Source organism: Notamacropus eugenii, chromosome 2 (genome assembly GCF_028372415.1).
Source record: "Notamacropus eugenii isolate mMacEug1 chromosome 2, mMacEug1.pri_v2, whole genome shotgun sequence".
Taxonomy (NCBI): domain Eukaryota; kingdom Metazoa; phylum Chordata; class Mammalia; order Diprotodontia; family Macropodidae; genus Notamacropus; species Notamacropus eugenii.
This window is the reverse complement of record NC_092873.1, coordinates 513368993-513387688: the sequence shown is the minus strand read 5'-3', so window position 1 is coordinate 513387688 and position 18696 is coordinate 513368993. Positions and strand designations below refer to the sequence as shown.

The 18696-nt window shown below is 48.4% G+C and overlaps 1 protein-coding gene and 1 long non-coding RNA gene across 2 annotated transcripts; one reads left to right on the top strand and one right to left on the bottom strand.

Moving 5' to 3' along the window:
• Positions 1–12200: 12200 nt before the first annotated feature.
• On the top strand, positions 12201–16994 carry MAGOH (mago homolog, exon junction complex subunit). The gene is made up of 5 exons (XM_072649513.1): positions 12201–12512; positions 15009–15067; positions 15206–15316; positions 16001–16083; positions 16759–16994. The coding sequence occupies exons 1-5, from the start codon at positions 12425–12427 to the stop codon at positions 16856–16858; spliced, it is 441 nt and encodes a 146-aa protein (XP_072505614.1). The 5' UTR covers positions 12201–12424; the 3' UTR covers positions 16859–16994.
• LOC140530165 (uncharacterized) lies at positions 16017–18691 on the bottom strand. The gene is made up of 2 exons (XR_011975819.1): positions 18521–18691; positions 16017–16212 (listed from the first exon to the last, which is right to left on the bottom strand). It is a non-coding gene; the product is annotated as an uncharacterized lncRNA (long non-coding RNA).
• Between the last annotated feature and the right edge of the window lie 5 nt (positions 18692–18696).

Sequence of the window (18696 nt, the reverse complement as noted above, 5' to 3'; positions counted from 1 at the left end):
AACTGTTGATTGATTGGTTGATTGTTGTCCTTTTTTCTCAAAGAGGACCAAAATGACATCACCATGATAAAGTGAAATTTCACTGTGTCCAACTGTGGCTGATCAGTCCAATACATGCTTGGAATGCTCTGTCACAGGTTGGGCACAGATAGTCCACGTGAATATTTGGAGTGGATACTCCAAATTTGCACATCCTATGTTTACTTTGTGCTGTCTCAATTCTGCTTTGCTCATAGAGCACAGCACCCTTTCTGATGTGGGCACCCCATGCTTAGCAGTCCTGTGCCAGTGTCTCCCATATTGCACAGTCAAATCCAAAGTTCTTGAGAGAGACCTTGAGAGTGTCTTTGTATCGTTTCTTCTGGCCACCATGTGATCACCTCCCCCATGTGAGTTCTCCACAAAATGGTTTTTTTGGCAAGTGTACATTTTGCATTCGAACCACTTGGCCAGCCCATCAGAGTTGCACTCTCTGAAGCATAGTTTGAGTACTTAGCAGTTCGAGCAAGGACTTCAGCGTCTGGTACCTTATACTGCCAGATGATCTTCAGAATCTTCCTAAGGCAGTTCAAGTGGAAGCAATTCAGTTTCCAGGCATGGCATTGGTAGGCTGTCCATGTTTCACAAGCATACAACAATGAGGTCAACACAACGGCTCTGTAGACCTTCAGTTTGGTAGTCAGTCTAATACCTCTTCTCTCCCAAACTTTTCTTCAGAGCCTCCCAAGCACTGAGCTAGCTTTGGCAACCACATTGTCAATGTCAACTGACAATTCTTATCCCTGGAAAGTACACTACCAAGGCAAGTGAACTTATCCACAGCATTCAAAACTTCTCCATTTGTTGTAACTGATGGTTCCACGTATGGATGGTGTGGTGGTGGCTGATGGAGCACCTGTGTTTTTATGGTGTTAAATATTAGGCCAAAATTAGTACAGGCAGCAGAGAATTGATCCATAATTTGTTGCATCTCAGCTTCAGAGGCTGCATTGAGTGCACAATCATCTGCAAATGGAAGATCATGCACCAACACTCCCTCCACTTTGATCTTGGCTTGTAGCCTTTTCAAATTGAAGAACTTATCATCAGTATGGTAGTTAACCTTGATGCCGTGTTCATCCTCACTGAAAGCATTTGTCAACATTGCTGAAAACATCATGCTAAAAATCATGGGAGCAAGCACACAGCCCTGTTGCACTCCACTGGTGACTGGGAAGGCACAAGAACTTTGTCCATTATCCAGAATTTCGGCAAACATGCCATCATGAAATTGATGTACAATATTGATGAACTTCTCCAGGCAACCAAATTTTGACATAATTTTCCATAAGCCCTCATGACTAACAGTGTCAAAGGCCTTGGTCAGATCTACAATCATTGTGTACAGACCTCTGTTCTGCTCCTGACATTTTTTCTGAAGTTGTTGGGCAGCAAACACCATGTCTACTTTTCCTTGGCCCTTTCTGAAGCCACACTGGCTCTCAGGTATATGCCCATCTTCCAGGTGAAGGATTAGCCTATTAAGGAGAACTCTAGCAAGAACTGTGCCAGCAATGACTAAGAAAGAGATCCCCCTGTGATTGTCACAGGACAATCTGTTCCCTTTACCCTTATAGAGATGGACAATGGAGGCATCCTTGAACTCCTGGAGGATAACCTCCTCTTGACATATAACCTGTTCCATGTAAGTTCCATATAAGTACAGTTCTATATATGGAACTGTACTCATTACTAAGAATACAATTCTGAGTTAAGATACTTACCAGCCTCCAGGAGTTTTTAGACCAATAAGGGCAGGGGGCAGGGGAGAAGAAACATATACATAGACAACTCTTACACAAGGAAGAGGTTGGTCCATGCACAACAAAAGTCCAGGAAAAGCATTAGGAGGGGAATTTGTGCTGCTTGGGGGACAGGGGAGGCATATTAAGGAAGGACATTGGGGAAAATGTGGCACCTGAACTGGACCTAGGTAAAGATAAAGGTAAACTTGCCAAAAATAATCTTAAGGCAAGGCTGTGAAGAAAACTTACTTAATATGCTCTCTAGCCACTGGACCACACTGCTCCAGTGACTAGCTCCTTTGTGCTCAAGCTATTGTTGATCTTGGTCAGATAAATTATCTACCAGGCTGTACCAGTTAATCCAGTGTTCTGGGGGCAGCTAAGTGGTGGAGTCAGGAGGACCTGAGTTCCAATGCAGTCTCAGACACTTGACACACCAGCTGTGTGACCTTGGGCAAGTCACTTAACCCCAATTGCCTTGCCTTCCCCCCCTCAAAAAAAAAAAAAAGAGAAAAGGAAAAAAAAATACAGTATTCTGAGTGAAATCCTGTCAGCAGCAGCCAGGAATCCACAACTCCCTTCTTTGGGAGGGCTTAACGTTATAATTGAACTTTTCTTTGGAGAAAAACAGAGTCCAGTTTGTCATCACCATCCATTTTAAAACTTGTCAATATAACACACATTTTAAAAATTACCTACTATGTGCAGAGATTGTTATTAGCCAGGAGGAATTTGAAGTATAGAAAGTATAGCACTCAACCCTGGGGTCTAACTCCCCAACTTGGCACTCACAGATTAGTTCCCAAGGGATGGTTGCTGCTCGAAGGTTCCAGGGAACCCTGTGGGTCTAGACTCCTAAAACTATGGCTCATGAGCCCCCACCAATGAATCTGTCACTAACAATAAGCCAGCAGATATGATTAGTTCAAAGTAAAAGCATCTGTTAAGATGGCACGGCAAGAACAGATTGTTGTGTTCAGTTGTATCAGTTGCATCCAACCACAGTTCACTTTCTTCTCTGGTCCTTGAAGCTATTGTCTCTCTGCGAAGAGAGAGTGTGTTTCTCATCTCTCTGCTGAATGTGTATCAGCTATGTCCAGAACTCTTTTGAACTGACTAACTAACTACTGGGTAGGATGTCTCTTACTGGGCAAATAAGACTGGTACTAGTCACAATAGCTAATGGAGAAAAAGGAGAACAAAACAATCCCTCCTCCTTGATCTGGTGTAGGGGCAATGGTTGCACCACACAAGCTATGTATCCTTTAAAAGCTGGTGAGCTCAGTCTCTTAGGAATCTGATCGACACCTTGTCAATGGCATTTGCATTTCCAATCCAATCAAAGAAAACTTTTCATACTTTCTAAAGGGATAATGGGTTCACACCTGTGAACTTTGTTAACACCTCAGTACCTCAACACCTTAGTTATCTATGTGTCTGTATCAAATGAGGCTGGGCTGGGAATTGATTGGTCAGAGACCAATGATCCCCAATATAATACTTCAGAGAAAAATGCCTTCAATTGTAGTATTCGTATTGGGAATGAATCTATAACTGAATTTATTGAATACTAACAGAATGCAGTACAATAGAAAGAACCTGGGCTCTGGAGTCAAGATCTGAGTTCAAATCCTGCCTCTTACTCCCTATATGACCTCAGGCAAGTCATTAAGCATCTCTGAGCCTCCGTTAAATGGGAGAATTGGTTTCTGAGGCCCCTTCCAGTCTTAGTTCTTTGAGTCTCTTGTTTACATTCTAGAATCAGAAAGAACCCTCAGCCCACCAGAGCCCCACTAGCTGAAGGGAGTCCACATCTGATCCATCACAATCAGGAGACATTTGGTTCTAGGACTAACTGCCACTAACAAGTGTCAGTCACCACAGGCAAGTCCCTCTTCCAGTTCTTCCCTCGGTTTCCCCATCTAGAAAAACAAGGGCTTGCACTGGTCGATTCCTAGGCAGTCCTTACATTGTTAACATTTCATCAGTGTTAGAGGCAACTGACTGGACAGAACCTAGACCTGGAGTCAGGAAGACCTGAGTTCAGATCTGGCTTCAGACATTTACTAGCTGTGTGACCTTGGGCAAGTAAGTCACTCAGCCTCCCCCTGCCTCAGTTTCCCCAACTATAAAATGAAAATAGTAACAGTACCTATCCTCCCAGGGTTGTGAGGACCACATGAGATACTTGGGAAGTTCTTAGCACAGTGATCTGCACCTGCTAGGCACTTGTTCCATCTACCCAGTAGTTCTAGTATTAATCAAAACATTTACAAGGCCTGGTGAATACATCTTCAGAAGTCACAGGGTGCCTTGGAATCACAGGGTCCTTTGACCCCATATCCTAAATATCTTTTTTCTGGAGCTTGTAGTGAAGAAAGCACCCCTCCTATCCCTGCATGGGGGAGCTCTGGGGCCAATCCTTGAAAGAAGTTAAGGATTCCAAGGGCCCAAGCTAAGGAAAGGCTGTGGAACAGGCAGCAAAGGTGAGGAGATGACCGATGGAATGATGACCTGGGGGAACCTCAAGTCAGTTGGTTCAGTGGGAAGGTGGAATGTGTCAAACTGCTCAGGAGGAAAAACCCCACTTAGATTACAAAGGCCATATTGCTCAAAGTTTTCTTTTTGCAAGTCGCTAGTCAAGCTTGGGGGTGCGATGTTCTTCTAAGAAGTGTCTCTTCCCCCTTAAAGGACTGAAGCATCTTCTTGATGAACAGGAAAAAAGAAAGTGACTTGGAGCCCTACGTGAGGAGCTTAAGATAACTGTCTGACTGAGGAGTTTGGATGGCATCCGTCAGGCAGTAGGGAGCCACTGAACATTCCTGAGCAGGAGAATGACCTACTCAGCCTCTGCTTTAGGCAGAGTGGGCATTTGGTAGCTACATGGGAGCAGGGAGGGAAGAGGAACAGCCTTAAGTGCCTACTATGTGCCAAGTACTTTGCAAATATGAAGAGGATGACACGTAAAGGATGAGAATGTAGACAGGGAGGTCAATTAAGAGGTAAAAACAGAAGCGCGAACAACAGCAAACACGTTACAACTTACTGCCAATGGATTTTTAAATGGAAGCAATGCATCATATTCTCCCTTCTATACACTTACATGTTTTCTCCCTACTAATAATTTCTTAGGAAACCGTCTGAGACTTGGATAAATATGGAACTCATGATAAAGGGACTAATTATTGTCTGCTGTAGCTCTTGTGATGACTGTAACTGCCTGTTGAGGCGTCTAAGGAGCACAGAATTTCAGGGTTGTGATGTTAATTAATTCTATTTTCATTGGTTTATGTTATTGATAATTACCTCATCAGTCCAATTACTGAGAAGAAATTTTCTTCAAAAAGGGCATTAAAAAAAGACATTTAAGTTCCTAATGTAATAATAACAGAATATATATATAAATATATACACACACACACACACACACTATATATACTCATCATACATAAACACACATATATACGTATAACATACTATACACACAATGTGTGACATGTATGTATGTGTGTATATATACATGTCCCTTAATAATAAGTTTATAATTTATATAACATTTTAAGGTTTGCAAAGAGCTTTACAATATTATTTAATCCTCATAATCTCTCATTGGGAAGCAGATGCTTTTATTATCCCCCTCGATTTTACAGCAGAAGAAACTGAGGCAGAGAGAGGTGAAGTGACTTGTCCAGGGTCACACAGCTAGTAAGCGTCTGGTGCCAGATTTGAATTCATGTTCCTCATCCTCAAGTCCAGTGTTCTGCCTGCTGTGCAATCTGCCCACCTGAATGTTATCTGAGCAGTGTTCCTGAGAAAGTGTATCCAAATCTATTTTGTGTACATTGACTTCTTTGGATATTGTAGTCATGAAGAAATTTTATTGAGAATTTTTTTAGAAAATGAACCCTTAGAGTCTCCTTTGGACAAAAGTGACCTCAACCCTCTGGGCCTCAGTTTCCTCCTCTGTTAAATGAGGGAGGTAGAGTAGAGGGCCTCCGAGGACTCTTCCTGGTCTAAACCTGTGAGTCTGTGGATGACTGATTCATTTTCTTTTTAATGATGGATTCTAAGGTCTCTCCTAGCTCTGGCTCTGTGATCAGTGGTGTGCTGATAAATTTTTAACAGCTGCCTCAGACTGCGTGTGTGGGTAAGGGGGGTATGAACACACTTGACATACTTTTAAGTTTAATCTGAATTTTTATCGTGTTCTGCCTCACTTTCTAAAGAAAAGACCCTCAACCAAACAGTAAATCTAGTCCCGATTTGTAGCATTTACCAGTTTCCAAAGTGTGAATGCTCACAATGCACATTTAATCATCAGCTCTCTGACCTGGTTTCAGCTGACTCTGGCATACCTGTATGTGGGATCCTCTGGGATCCAGTGGATCTTCAAACGCCATCGGTTTTGCTGACTGAAAACCAAGCGTCCAAATTCACAGTAGGTAGGAGTTGAGCAATAGCTCAGAGAGAACACCAGGGGGCAGTGTTTCCACAGACAAGTCTTTTCTCCTAAGCATCTTGGAGGATGCTTGAGTGACAAGCCCTACTGTGTATGCCAATCATTAAATAAACATTTATTAAGCACTTAGGGGCAGCTGGGAAATCTCACCTCAGACACTTGACACTCACTAGCTGTGTGACCTTGGGCGAGTCACTTAACCCCAATTGCCTCACCCTGGGTTATCTCCACTCATCCTGATGAATATCTGGTCACTGGACTCAGATGGCTCTGGAGGAGAAGTGAGGCTGGTGACCTGCACAGCCCTTCCTTACACAAAACAAAGTCAAGTGCAAGTCATGTCATCATTTCTCTGATGGCATGGTGTTCTTTGGCAACTAAGGACGAACACACATATTAAGCACTTACTGTGTGCCAAGCACTTTGCTAAAGGCTGCCACCTCTTCAGTCCTAACCCACCTGCTTCACTCTCACCTCTGTTGAGCTAAGGCAATCATCTCTTAACCTGATTGCAAAACACACAGCAGCCCGTCGGGAAACTGAATTCCTCTGGCTGCATTTATTGAGGTATCTTCTAGGATGATGGGGGTGGGGAGAGGGAAGCTAGGTGGTGCCACAGTGCACAGAGTGCCAGATTGGAAGTCAAGATGACTCAAGTTCAATTCCAGCCTCAGACACTTCATGTGTGACCTTGGACAAGTCATTGAACCCTGTCTGCCTCGATTTCCTCCTCTATAAAATGAGGTGGAGAACGAAATGGCCAACCACTCCAGTATATCAGCCAAAAAACCCCACATGGGGTCACAAAGAATCAAGACCTGACTGAACCACAACAAACTTCCCAAGATGACTCTGAAGTGGCCACCCTTGTTTCTGCTGATGCCCTCTCTCTTGCTTCATCTGACCCGAGGTTACTCTATGGGGGTATCCCACTATTATCTGCTTCTAACCCTCTAACCTTGGCTCTTGGTGCCAAGGCTGAGGAGTGAGTGTAAGCACCCGGAGGGCAGGGATTGTTTGGGATTTTTCATTGTCATCACTCACCATGTAATATAGTACTCTGCTCTTAGTGGTCACTTAAAACTCTATGTGGATCGCTGAAAGAATAAACATCCCAGAAGATTTTGTAACTCTCAGTTCACAGTCCCATTCCAGATTCCTGAGAAAACAGGTGCCCAGTGACCCCCAGGTATACTGAGAGGGACAGCAGCTCACTTAAAAGTACATAGGTTAATGTATTAGTGGGGAATTTTTTATTAAAAGGAGAAAAACACTATATGCATCCTAGAATGATTAACCATATAACACAGTTATTTTATTTTATACAGTTGAAAGAATTGTGTCCCTGACCACCTGTAGCTTATTTCAGAAACTAATCAGTCATTCAAAAAGCTAGGTACTGTGCTATGCAGAGAAAGGTGAAAACATGGTGCTCGACTATTCAAAAGAGGGAGATGAGATGAAAATAACTATGTACATAGGAGAGATATAACCAGTGTAAATGACCAAGTGACATCTGTAAAGCACTTAGTACAGTGACTGGCACACAGTAGGTACTTAGTAAATGTTTGTTCCTTTGCCTAAATGGAAGGTAATCTTGGAGAGAAAGTACTGGGGGATTGAGAAGCACTTCTTGTAGAAGGTGGGATCTGAATTGAGTCTGAAGGGAAGCCAGGAGAGCCAAGAGACAGAGATGGAGAGGGAAGCACTCCAAGTATGGGAGACAGCCAGTGGAAATGCAAGAGATGTGATAAGGGGGGACCAGTGTCACTGAACCAAAGACACAAAGTACAAGGAAAGAGGCAAGGTACAAGGGGTCTCAAATGGCAAGGAGCTGGATTGTGAAGGGCTTTGAACACTAAACCAAATGTTCTATATTTGATCCTAGGGGTGAGAGGGAATCACTGGGGTTTACTGAGAGTGAATGCTCTCATTCACATGGTTGGACCTACTCTTTCGGGAGGCTCTAAAGGAAAATTGGAGAGGAGGTATTAAGGTGCCCACCAAACTGTAGGTCTAGAGAGCCACTGTGCTGACCTCATTGGTGTATGCCGTGAAATCTGGAGAGTCTACCAGCGCGATGCCAGTAAAGTAGATCATTTCCATTTCAATTGTCTTGGGAAGATTCTGAAGATCACCCAGCAAGATAAGGCACTGGACACTGAACTGCCAACCATCCAGACTCTACTGCAGAGAACTCAGTTTGGATAGTCTGGTCACTGTTGTCCAAATCCCAAATGGATGTTTGCTTAAAAGACTATTTTGCAGAGAACTCAGTTTGGATATTCTGGTCACTGTTGTCCAAATCCCAAATGGATGTTTGCTTAAAAGACTATTTTACAGAGAACTTGCACAAACCAAGCACTTATATGGAGGCCAGAAGTGGTACAATGGCACTCTCAAGGTCTCTGAAGAACTTTGGAATCAATTGTGAAACATGTAAGATATTGGCAAAGGACTGTCCAGCCTAGCATGTCCCCACCAAAGACAGTGCTGTGCTCTATGAGCAAAGCCAAATTGTAGTAGCCCAAAAGAAACATGAAATGCATAAATTTAGAGCCATCTCCACTCCTGATCTGTAGTAGAGCCTTCTGAGCTTGTGTTGGTCTGATTGGCCACAGTCAGACACACTATACCTTGACCCAACATAGTGATGTCATTTTGATCCTCTTAGAGAATGAAGGACAACGACTACAACTAATTTTGCACAGACTGCTAGAGGGAACAGTACATGTTAGAGGATGCACCTTGACTGGAAGGGAATGTGATGGGGGCAGGGAATAGGAACCATTATCATTTCACAACATCTTAATGGACTAACAATGTAGAAATCCTTCAACCATCTGATGTCCTTCTAAAAGAAAGTAAGGAGAATTAAATTATAACAAATCATATAAAGTGGATGATTATATCCACTGCTGAAAAAATTAATTGCTGTCCTTGGACAAGAGACATCTGCCCTCTGCTCTGAATGCTTATTTCAACCCTGCAGTTTTGTCTACTTGGACATGTTTCATAAAATTAAAAGTATTTGGTCATGTGCCCTTGAACAGGTAAATGTCTCTCCTTCCAGTAAATATTCCTTCAGAAAGTTCCCCTTTTCTCCCTTGAATGATTCCCCATTTCTCTGTTTTTCTATCCCCTGATGGAAACCCCTTTCTGTTAAAGGTGTGATTTCTAAGTTGCAACAGAATGCTGCTGTTTGAATTTGTATGCTAAGCAAACCCGAACATTATGAAAACCAAATCTGCACCCTAGAAAACTGAAGCTGTGGTCAGCAGTTTCTTTAGCATGCTAATACATTTCTTTGCTTTCGGTTTGGCCTCCTATCTTTGCCCTTGTGCAGTCATCAGACCCTCCTGTTCCTTGGGTATGTCTCTCCCAAAAGGTCCATTCCTTTTCCCAATAGGGAAAGATGCTAAGTAATGCAAAATTTTGCATTACTTAATGTTTCAATATTATCATATGTAAGGAAGAGCCTTTCTTCCTCTCCTCCTTTAATCTCTATCTGCATTGCCCCCAATATAATTCTTACAGATAACTGTTCTTCCCGACTCTCAAATATTAGGGTTTGTTTTTAAGAATAAATAGGGTCATCATAAAGCCAGAAACACAACGCTGCTTTGAGCTCTAAGATTTAGAAGTTCCCACCTTTACCCGCCCAAGACTGTCCACACGGAATTGAGCTTCCAACCCCAGCATCTAGGAGGTGACATAAGAGCTGGAGCGAAGATGTGGGAGGCAGGAAGACGTGGGTTCACAGTCTGCCTTTGAGACAGGCGAGCTAGTTAGAGGTGGCTAGGTGGTGCAGTAGATAAAGCACTTCTGGAGTCTGATCTGAGTTCAAATCCAGCTTCACACAATGACTATGTGACCCTAGGCAAGTCAAGTCACTTCTCTTTGTCTCAATTTCCCCCATTGTAAAATGGGAATCACAACGGTGTTTACCTCCCAGGGTTGTTGTGAGGATTACATAATAGTTGTAAATTGCTTAGCACAGTGCCTGGCACGCAGAGATTGCTGCATAAATATTCATTCCTTTTTCTAGCTGAAAATGTCTCCCCATTTTACAGCTGGTCAAACTGAGGCCCAGAGAAGGGACTTGGGGTGTCACGCAGGCATTGCTCCAATGAAGTGTACACAAAAGGGGTGGAATGAGCAGACATGAGTGTTCTTAGGAGAGGTCTGAAGCAGAGAGCCCCGGGGAATTGTGCTTGGTCCTGACGCGTTCTAACCAAGTCCCTTGTATCAGATGGGCTATGACAGATTTGTCGATGATACAAAGCTAGAAAGACGACAGTGAATGTGTCCCACGCCAAAAGTCCCCCAGAGGCTATAATGTTACAGTGGAGAAAAATGGAACCTCAGGTTTGCTTTGGAGCCTGTGACTTCATTGGTGCCAGTGCAGGTTAGAACCTGAAGTTGTCTGAGGTACTGAGTGGTTAAGGGATTTTCCCAGTCACACAGCCAGGATGTGTCAGAATGGGATTTGAATCAGTTTTCCTGGTGATGAGGCTGACTCTATTATGTCATGCTGTAAGATGGGGATACCTGTACCACACCTGTGTTACAGCATTGTCGTAAGGACCTGATCTTCAAGTAAGTGATCAGTGCCAGCTACGATTATCGTATGTATCAAATGAGATCATATTTATAAAAGCATGGGGACTGGCACATAGTAGGTGCTTAACCAATGTTTGTTCTCTCCCCTTATATAGACATCTTCCACAGCCTTAGTAATAGATTTCTGAAGGAATGGAGTGGAGGTGAAGGAGAGATCTTGCCATCTTTACAGAATAATATGTTTAAATGATGCCCTTGAATCCCACAAGACTAAGGCTGAGTGGGAGGAGATCGCCAAAGGCTGCCTGGAATGGAAAATGAAAGGCCAGCTTCACGCTGGGGACACAAATGGACTCGTGACCAGCTGGTTCCCCTTCTCCTGGGGCAGCGAAGACAACGTACACTTAGTGGGCATCGGTACTCTAGGTGCCTAGGCTGTGCTAAGAGCGTCCCGAACAGGACCTCGGTCTACTTGCTCCACGTCCAGCACTTCTTTGCCCTCCGCCGGGTCGAGAAGACTCCGGGGCGGGTTCTCTCTGCCACGCACCCGAAGGGGCCCCCGCGTCTCGGCAGCACCGCCTGCCTCACTCCGCGGTCGCCCGGACCCTTCACGCAGCTGGGGCTCCCCATTACAGAGCCCCTCGTCCAGCTCCCACCGGACACAGCACGCTGACAAGCCGCCACAGGCAGGGCACACGCGGGAGACACGCGTGGTCACCTCAGGCCAGGCCGCGGCGCGAGGGGGAGCGCACGGCTTCTCGCCCAAGGCCGCGTGGGGACGGCGCCGAAGCAGGCACTCCCAGCCCGCGGAGCCGGGGAGAGGCCGGCGTGGACACTCGGGCAGCGGAGCGGAGCAGCGCGCTGACCGGTGCATGAGTCAGCGCTCTCCGGCCTGCCCTGCGGCCGTCAGCACCGGCCGGTGCGGTAAAGCCCAGGCCGCCTGGGGCAGGGGCGGGCAGGAGCCGCAAACCCCGGGCCTGCGGGGGATCCCACCGGCGGCCGCGGGCGCGGAGGGCAGCTCGGGGAGGACGGGCGGAGCCGGAGCGGACGAGGGCCGGCCCCGGGGCTTGGTCTTGTCCGCCGCAGTGGGATCCCTGGACGCGGGCTTCGGCCGCGGGTCACGGAGGCTGGGGGTCAGGCCCCGCGGACCGGACCGCGGGCGGCGCGCGTGGGCGCAGCGGGGGAGGGTCGGAGCGAACGGGATCGGCGGCAGACCTGCCCACAGGCTATCCGGCTTCAGGTGGAGGCCCAAGACTGGAGAGCAGGGAAAGGCCGCTACTTCTTCGGGGGAAGGAGCGGGCTGCCCGGGGGCGGCGGGGGATGCTCCGCCCACAGCCGTCCAAGGTTTCCCGGGAGATAGAGAAAGCCCAAGTTGAGCTTGCCCACCGCGCATGCGCCTCCTCGCGCCTCGCTTTCGGGGCGGGGCCAGACCGGTGACGCAAAGGGGAAGGCGGGGCCTGTCTGCGGGCGGAAGAGAGTGGGCGCGGTCTCGTGACGTCAGTGCCGCGCGCCCAGCGGCCTAGGCCCAAAAGCGGTGCCCGGGTGGTTGTTGGAGGCGATTGTGCGGCCCCTAGTCCGTCCGCGCGTCCCGCGGGTTCAGGCCCAGCTAGGCTCGGCCATGGCCAGCGACTTCTACCTGCGCTACTACGTGGGGCACAAGGGCAAGTTCGGCCACGAGTTCCTGGAGTTCGAGTTTCGGCCGGACGGTGAGCGGCGGGGCGGCGTGGCCGGGGTGGGGGAGGTGCGGGGGCCCGAACCGAGGGGAGCACGGGGCGAGTCGGGGGGCGGCGGGGGACCCCACGCTTGGGTTCTCTGGGATGCTGCCAGCACCCCCATGCTGGTTCATGAGAAGGGCTCCTGTAAAGTGGGGGAATGCCCCCCCTGCCAGCGTGGCTGCGATGGGGGCTCCCGTTTGACCAGTGGAACCGGGCCGGGGACCGGGGCAAGCGCGCGTGCCAGGGGACCGGCCGCCGGGGGGTGCGGGGGGGGCATCCCAGGACCCGAAGCCAGGAGGCTGCGGGGTGTCAGAGCAGCCGGGTGCCCTGGGCACCAGAGACCCCCAGGAAAAATACGGCTCCCCCGGTTTGTCCTAGGCTTGGTTGGGACGTGAAGGGTTAAACGAAGACCTTGTCGGGCGGAGGGCAGACGCCTTCAGGCTGGCAGAGCTGGCTGGGGCAGTTAGTGGGGCACCCTCGGAGTCCGGCATCGGCCCGACCGTGCAGGTCCCTGCAGCCCTGCCCTGACAGAACCTTGGAGGCCGGTCCGTAGGGAGCAAGAAGGTCCTGTTCAACGCACCCGACATCATCGTCTGCCCTTCGCCAGACTAACTCTTTTGAACCGAAACCTTAGATTTTTAAAACCTGGAGTCTTACCTAACCTTTACCCAAACCCTCGGAAATCAGCTCCCCCGAAATCCAGGCTGCCTGTCAGCCTGTGCTCCGATTTCCCCATCCCTAGTCAGAGCTGGAATGGTTAGTCACTTTTTCCCAAGGCTTCTCCCATTTTTACTCCATCAGCCTGCGCCTTGTTGTTGAACATCAGGTTAAGAGTATGAATTTCCTGGCTTATGTTGTCTTCTGAAGGACGAAATTATCATTAAGGCAAGTCAAGAAGTTATGAGCCCTTCTGCTTGGGCAAGATGTCTGATCAGGGAGTTTCCCCCATCAGTACCACAGAATGCACCTGCACTAGGCTTCGGCTCCATTTCTTCTACTTCTCAGCCTGCTCAGGCGGGCTGCACTTGTTGGTGGCTGGACCAGTTAGTTGCTGAGTACGGCCACGTGAAGTGTGGTCATCCAGGAGAGCAGCAACAGAGATATTCAGAAATTGCAGGAGATAGAAATCCAGGGAGCTGACATTCAACCCAGAGCCCTCAGCTGCCCACACGCAGGGGCCCCGTAGCTTATCTTCACTGGAACCGCTTCTGACTCTAGGCGTCTTTGTAGCATACAAAGCTGCTGCTCACAACTGCCCTGCTTCATGGCTGGACAGCTGGCTGTGGAGGTGGAGGGAAGCTATCTGCTTTGGAGGAGGGAGCTCCTCCTTGGGAGTTCCCGATCCCCAGGAAATCACAGGTTTAATAAAGACCAGCCAGGAAATGGACTTGTCTTGCTCCTCTCCATCCATTTCTGCCCCCTGTTTCTTTGAGATTTTTCAGGCTTTTGCAGGCAGTGTCATTTTGTAAGCTCAGGCTCAGTTCCTCTTGCCTGTCAGCTGTTCCTTTGGCATTTGTATGCAGGCGGCTGAGGGTTCAAGGGGCACCTTCTCTTTCATTTCATGAAATATCTGAGCATCTTGGCAGGTAGCTCACTCTTCTTGGGGCTTCATCAGAGCCCAACCCGTGCAACCCCAAGAATCTTCTAATTGCCGCATCCCTACCCAGTGGCCCTGTCCCCACCCTGTCCCCTATATATTGGAACCAAAATCTGTCACCTGGCAGCTCCCCTGATTGCACTCGGGTCAGTCCTTCTCCCTGTGAGACGGAGAAATGTACCTGTTGTACATTTCATTACATAGTTTGCTGTACTCACTTTCACACCACAAGTTTTTCCCTCTGAATGTCAGCCTTGACAGTCCTAAACGTTTATTAAGCCTCACCTACTCTGTGGTAGGCACTATGCTGAGTGCTGGAGGTACAAAGATAGGTAAAAGACTGTCCCTGCTTTCAAGGCGCTCTCAGCATCCGTGGGGGAGACGACATGTAGATGTTGTGTACAAAGCAAGCTACGTACAAAATCAATAGAGAATAATTAACAGATAGAAGGCAGCAGAAGTAAGAGGGGATAGAGAAGGCTTCCTGTAGAAGGTAGGACTTGTAGTTGGGACTAAAGGAAGCCAGGGAGGTCAGCAGTCAGTGGAAGAGAGAGAGCCTGCAGGCAGGGGAGAGAGCCAGAGAAAATGCCCAGAGCTGAGGGATGGAGGGTCTTGTTTGTAACAGCCTGGAGGCCAGAGTCACATCGGAAGAGGATGAGGTGGGGAGTGGAGCAAGGTGGAAGAAGTCTTGAAAGTAGGGCAGGTTTGTGAGGCACTTTGAATGACAAATGGGATTTCATAGTTGGTTCTGTAAGTATTGTCAGTCCCCTGGACCAGGAGTTTGGGGGTGTGGAGGAACATGGTCAGGCCTGTGTTTGAGTAACACTGCTTTGGCAGCCACATTTTACCAGAGTGTTTTTTGTAAACAATGTGATTTTTACTCTGTGTAGGAAAACTGAGATATGCCAACAACAGCAATTACAAAAATGACGTCATGATCAGAAAAGAGGTGAGAGCTTTGGGAAGGTCCTCCAGCCCCTGGTCTGCAGGTGGGGGGGAGCGTTCCCAGGAGGCAACGGGAGGTTTCACCGGGACAGGCGAGAACCCAGGGCAGGTCCTCGGTCTGTAGCCAGTGGCTGTCTTCTAGGCTTACGTCCACAAGAGTGTGATGGAGGAACTAAAGAGAATCATTGACGACAGTGAGATTACAAAGGAAGATGATGCTTTGTGGCCTCCACCGGACAGGGTCGGCCGGCAGGTGAGTGGGGGCCAGGGCGGGCAGGAAGGGGTCTGTCTTCAGTTAATTTGTCTTTCTCAGTGCAGCAAGTGAAACAACCCTCCTTGCAAGAAGCTTATGTTTTAACTTTCAGTCAGAGTCCAGCAGGGGAGATGACAAATGTACATGTTGGTATAAAGAGAATGAATACAAGTAAACATAGGTGGTTTGTGGACAGGGGAGTTTGAGAAGCAAGACGATATAGTAGCCAGGGGGATCTAGGAAAGTTTTGGTGCAGAAGCTGGTACTTGAGCTGAAGGGAGAGAAGGAGCTGAGGAGGGGCAGCATTTCAGGCATGGAGAGGAGGCGGGATTCCTCCCTCGTTCCTCAAATCCAGCTTTGTCACGTCTACTTCCATGACATCTCACAGCATTCCCTGCCCTTCCCCTCCTCCCCAATGACTGGAGTGCCTCCTTCCTCACCTCTGCTTCACAGACACCCTCTCTCCCTTCATGCCAGCTTAAGTACCCAGGATAGCTGGGCCCAGAGCCCAGGTGAACCTCCCCCACCCCATCCCTGGGACCAGAGCCCTAGTCCCTTTGCATTGTGAGTCACTAGAAAAGCTTGGCTTCTCTGTGTCTCAGTTTTGTGGATGTGATTAGGCAGGGCCTGGACTCAGGATAATTAATTTTCTGATAACTTTTTTGTTAAACCATTCCTTTTCAGGAGCTTGAAATTGTAATTGGAGACGAACACATTTCTTTTACCACATCTAAAATCGGATCCCTTATTGATGTGAATCAGTCCAAGTAAGTCCATGCTTGTGCAGTCCACACTCAGGCTTCTGAGACTGGCTGGGCAGCAGGTAGGGCCCAGAGTAACCTTGGGGCTCTTTCCTGGTCCTGTGATATTCCCACATCCTCAGCTAGGAAGAACACCTGGGAGAAATCAGAGGTGTTAGGTGACCCTGTGAACCCATCCCAAGCTAGGGCCTGATTGATGACAGGCCTGCCAGGGGAGGATGTGGGCTGCCTGACCAGTGGGATGAGGCTCATCCTGCCCCCAGGCCAGGCTCCAGGCTCCAGGCTCCTTGCCCTACAGAGCCTAGGTGCAGCCTTTAACAGAACTGTAGCTGGGTTCATCAGAGGTCCTGGGATGAATGGAGATGGTGCTTGGGGGCTCTTTTCCCTCCTCCCACATTTGCCTTTCTGTTAAGTGTTACTGTAAATCTTAGGCCCCTCTTCTCTAGGAGCAATCCCAGACCATTTATATGGGTAGCATCACTATAGAAACCTGTCAGCTAAGTGTTAAACATAGATGGGGGGAGAGGAGCATACATTCAGATCAGCATGGGGATGTTTTTCCCGCAACAGCCTCAGTAGCTCTGGGTGGCACTCTGCTCTAGTCAATGGGTCAGAGAAGACTCACTTTTGTCCCACTGTCTCACTGGATACAGTTTTAACATATCTTTCCTTGTGTTTTAGGGATCCTGAAGGTCTGCGAGTGTTTTATTACCTGGTCCAGGACCTGAAGTGTTTAGTCTTCAGTCTTATCGGCTTGCATTTCAAGATTAAGCCCATCTAGGCTGAGGGTTTTTAACTTTTTCTGTGTGTGTGGTGACATTTTTCATTCCCAATCTCAGAAGACTTTTGTGTAAGCTAGGAAGATATTTTTTTATATGCTGTGTAAGTAATTGTCTTTAATAAATATGTGGGGAACAGTTTGTTTCCTCCCAAAGTTCTTTGCCAGAATCGCCTTCCAGGCTTGCTCCTGGGGGGCCTTGAGTTCCGGCAGCCAGCAGCTTTTTTTGAATCTTCCCTGCTTTGGGCTGGAAGCAACTGGCAGTTTGGGGACCTGACCTATGAAATGAGGGCTGTGTGGCTTGTGTTCCTTACCTAAGAAGTCTACACAGCATCGGACAGGGGCATTGTACAGCTGACATCAGGGAGTGAGTCTGAACAGTCAGCTGATACTGTGTGCGTGCTGTATACAGCCCGCTATGCTGGGCACAGGGAGGAGGCCAAGATGGGGTGGTCTGAGCATCTTTAGAGGCTCATAGTGCAATGGGAGAAGAGAAGGCACCAACATGGACAGACTCCTGATGATGCTCCTTCCTCTGCTTTCACAGGGTCCTGGTCCTCTCTCTCTGGGAGCCCTGCCCCTTCTTACCTCCTAAACACCCCCTAGGGTCTTCCCCTGTCCTTAAAGACTCTTCCTCTGACCCTGCCTGTGGCACTTTCAGTGTGGAGGCCTCCTCCCTACTCCCTCCTCAGCTTGTGCAGTCTGCTTCCCCCTGAAACTTCTTGGAAAAAGCCCCTAAAGGAATCTGAATGGTGAAGTACAGGGGTCTTTTAGGTCCTCGTTTTTCTACCCTGATAGTCGTTGCTGGCCCTTCACCCCTGATGTGCTCTTGGGCTTCCCCTTCTACCTGACCAGCTGTTCCTTCTTTTGTCTTCTGTCACTTCCTGGCAATAGGCTCCCTTTGGCTGGTCCCTAGGCCTCCCCTTTAGCCCAGATGGAGGTGTGGCCCAGGGACAGTGTCCTTCGGATACTTTGGCCACTCCTCCAGAACTTCCTCCTATCTGTGTGACCCACTGTCCTAAACTGAAGTCCCCCAAACACATGTTGGGCATTGGCACCAGGTCATCCTGCTAGCATCTCTGACTTCACCCTGAACTCACCACATTCTTCTTCCCCAAATCTTCCCTCCCCACCTTGGGCTCACTTGGTCTCAAAATGATCTTTCACTCTTCCACCTCCCCAAACTAATCCTGCAGATGCTACCTCTGTGTCATCTCTGGTGTTTTCTCTCAGGAAAAACTGCTCCCAACTGAGCTCAGGGCCTCATCTCTCATCTAGTAAGTGCTGCAGTGATGTCCCTCTGCCTCGAGTCTCCCTCTTGCAGCCTGTGTCCAGTGCACACAGCTGCTAAAACCATGGGTCTGACCTTCCCTGACCCTTTTTCGTGTAGAGTCAAAAGTCCAGACACCCTGCCTTGGCTCTGACAGCCCAGAGGCTACTTGGGCCATGAAGTCTTCCTCGATTTCGCTCCCCCACCGAGCTCCCTTCTCCCATCTCCTAAAGTACTTTACAATCCATTCTCAGGGAGGGAAGGAACTTGGGGTCCAAGGGCAGAACCAGGAGTAGTGGGGCAGAAGGAAGTGGCTGGGTCCTGAAGTTTAAGATATCTAATGAGCTTATGGATAAGCACCATCCCGATAAGCACTTCTTGGGCGCCTCCCTTACCCACGGACCACCAACTAAAGGCACTTGACCTTTCTGAGCCTCAGTTTCCCCATCTGCAAAGTGAGGCACCGGAGGGGCGGCGGAGAGCGAGCGCCGTCTGCTCCCGCTGCGTCAAAGTGCGTGACCAACACCAGAGGTTTGAGGGCGCTAGAATTACCCCATGACTGGTGGACCTT

Bases quoted from the DNA above. Each gene is read 5' to 3' on its own strand.
- MAGOH (XM_072649513.1), top strand. From the start codon at position 12,425: ATGGCCAGCGACTTCTACCTGCGCTACTACGTGGGGCACAAGGGCAAG. The intron at 15,068-15,205 runs GTGAGAGCTTTG...GCTGTCTTCTAG, and splicing joins ACGTCATGATCAGAAAAGAG to GCTTACGTCCACAAGAGTGT. The intron at 16,084-16,758 runs GTAAGTCCATGC...CTTGTGTTTTAG, and splicing joins ATTGATGTGAATCAGTCCAA to GGATCCTGAAGGTCTGCGAG.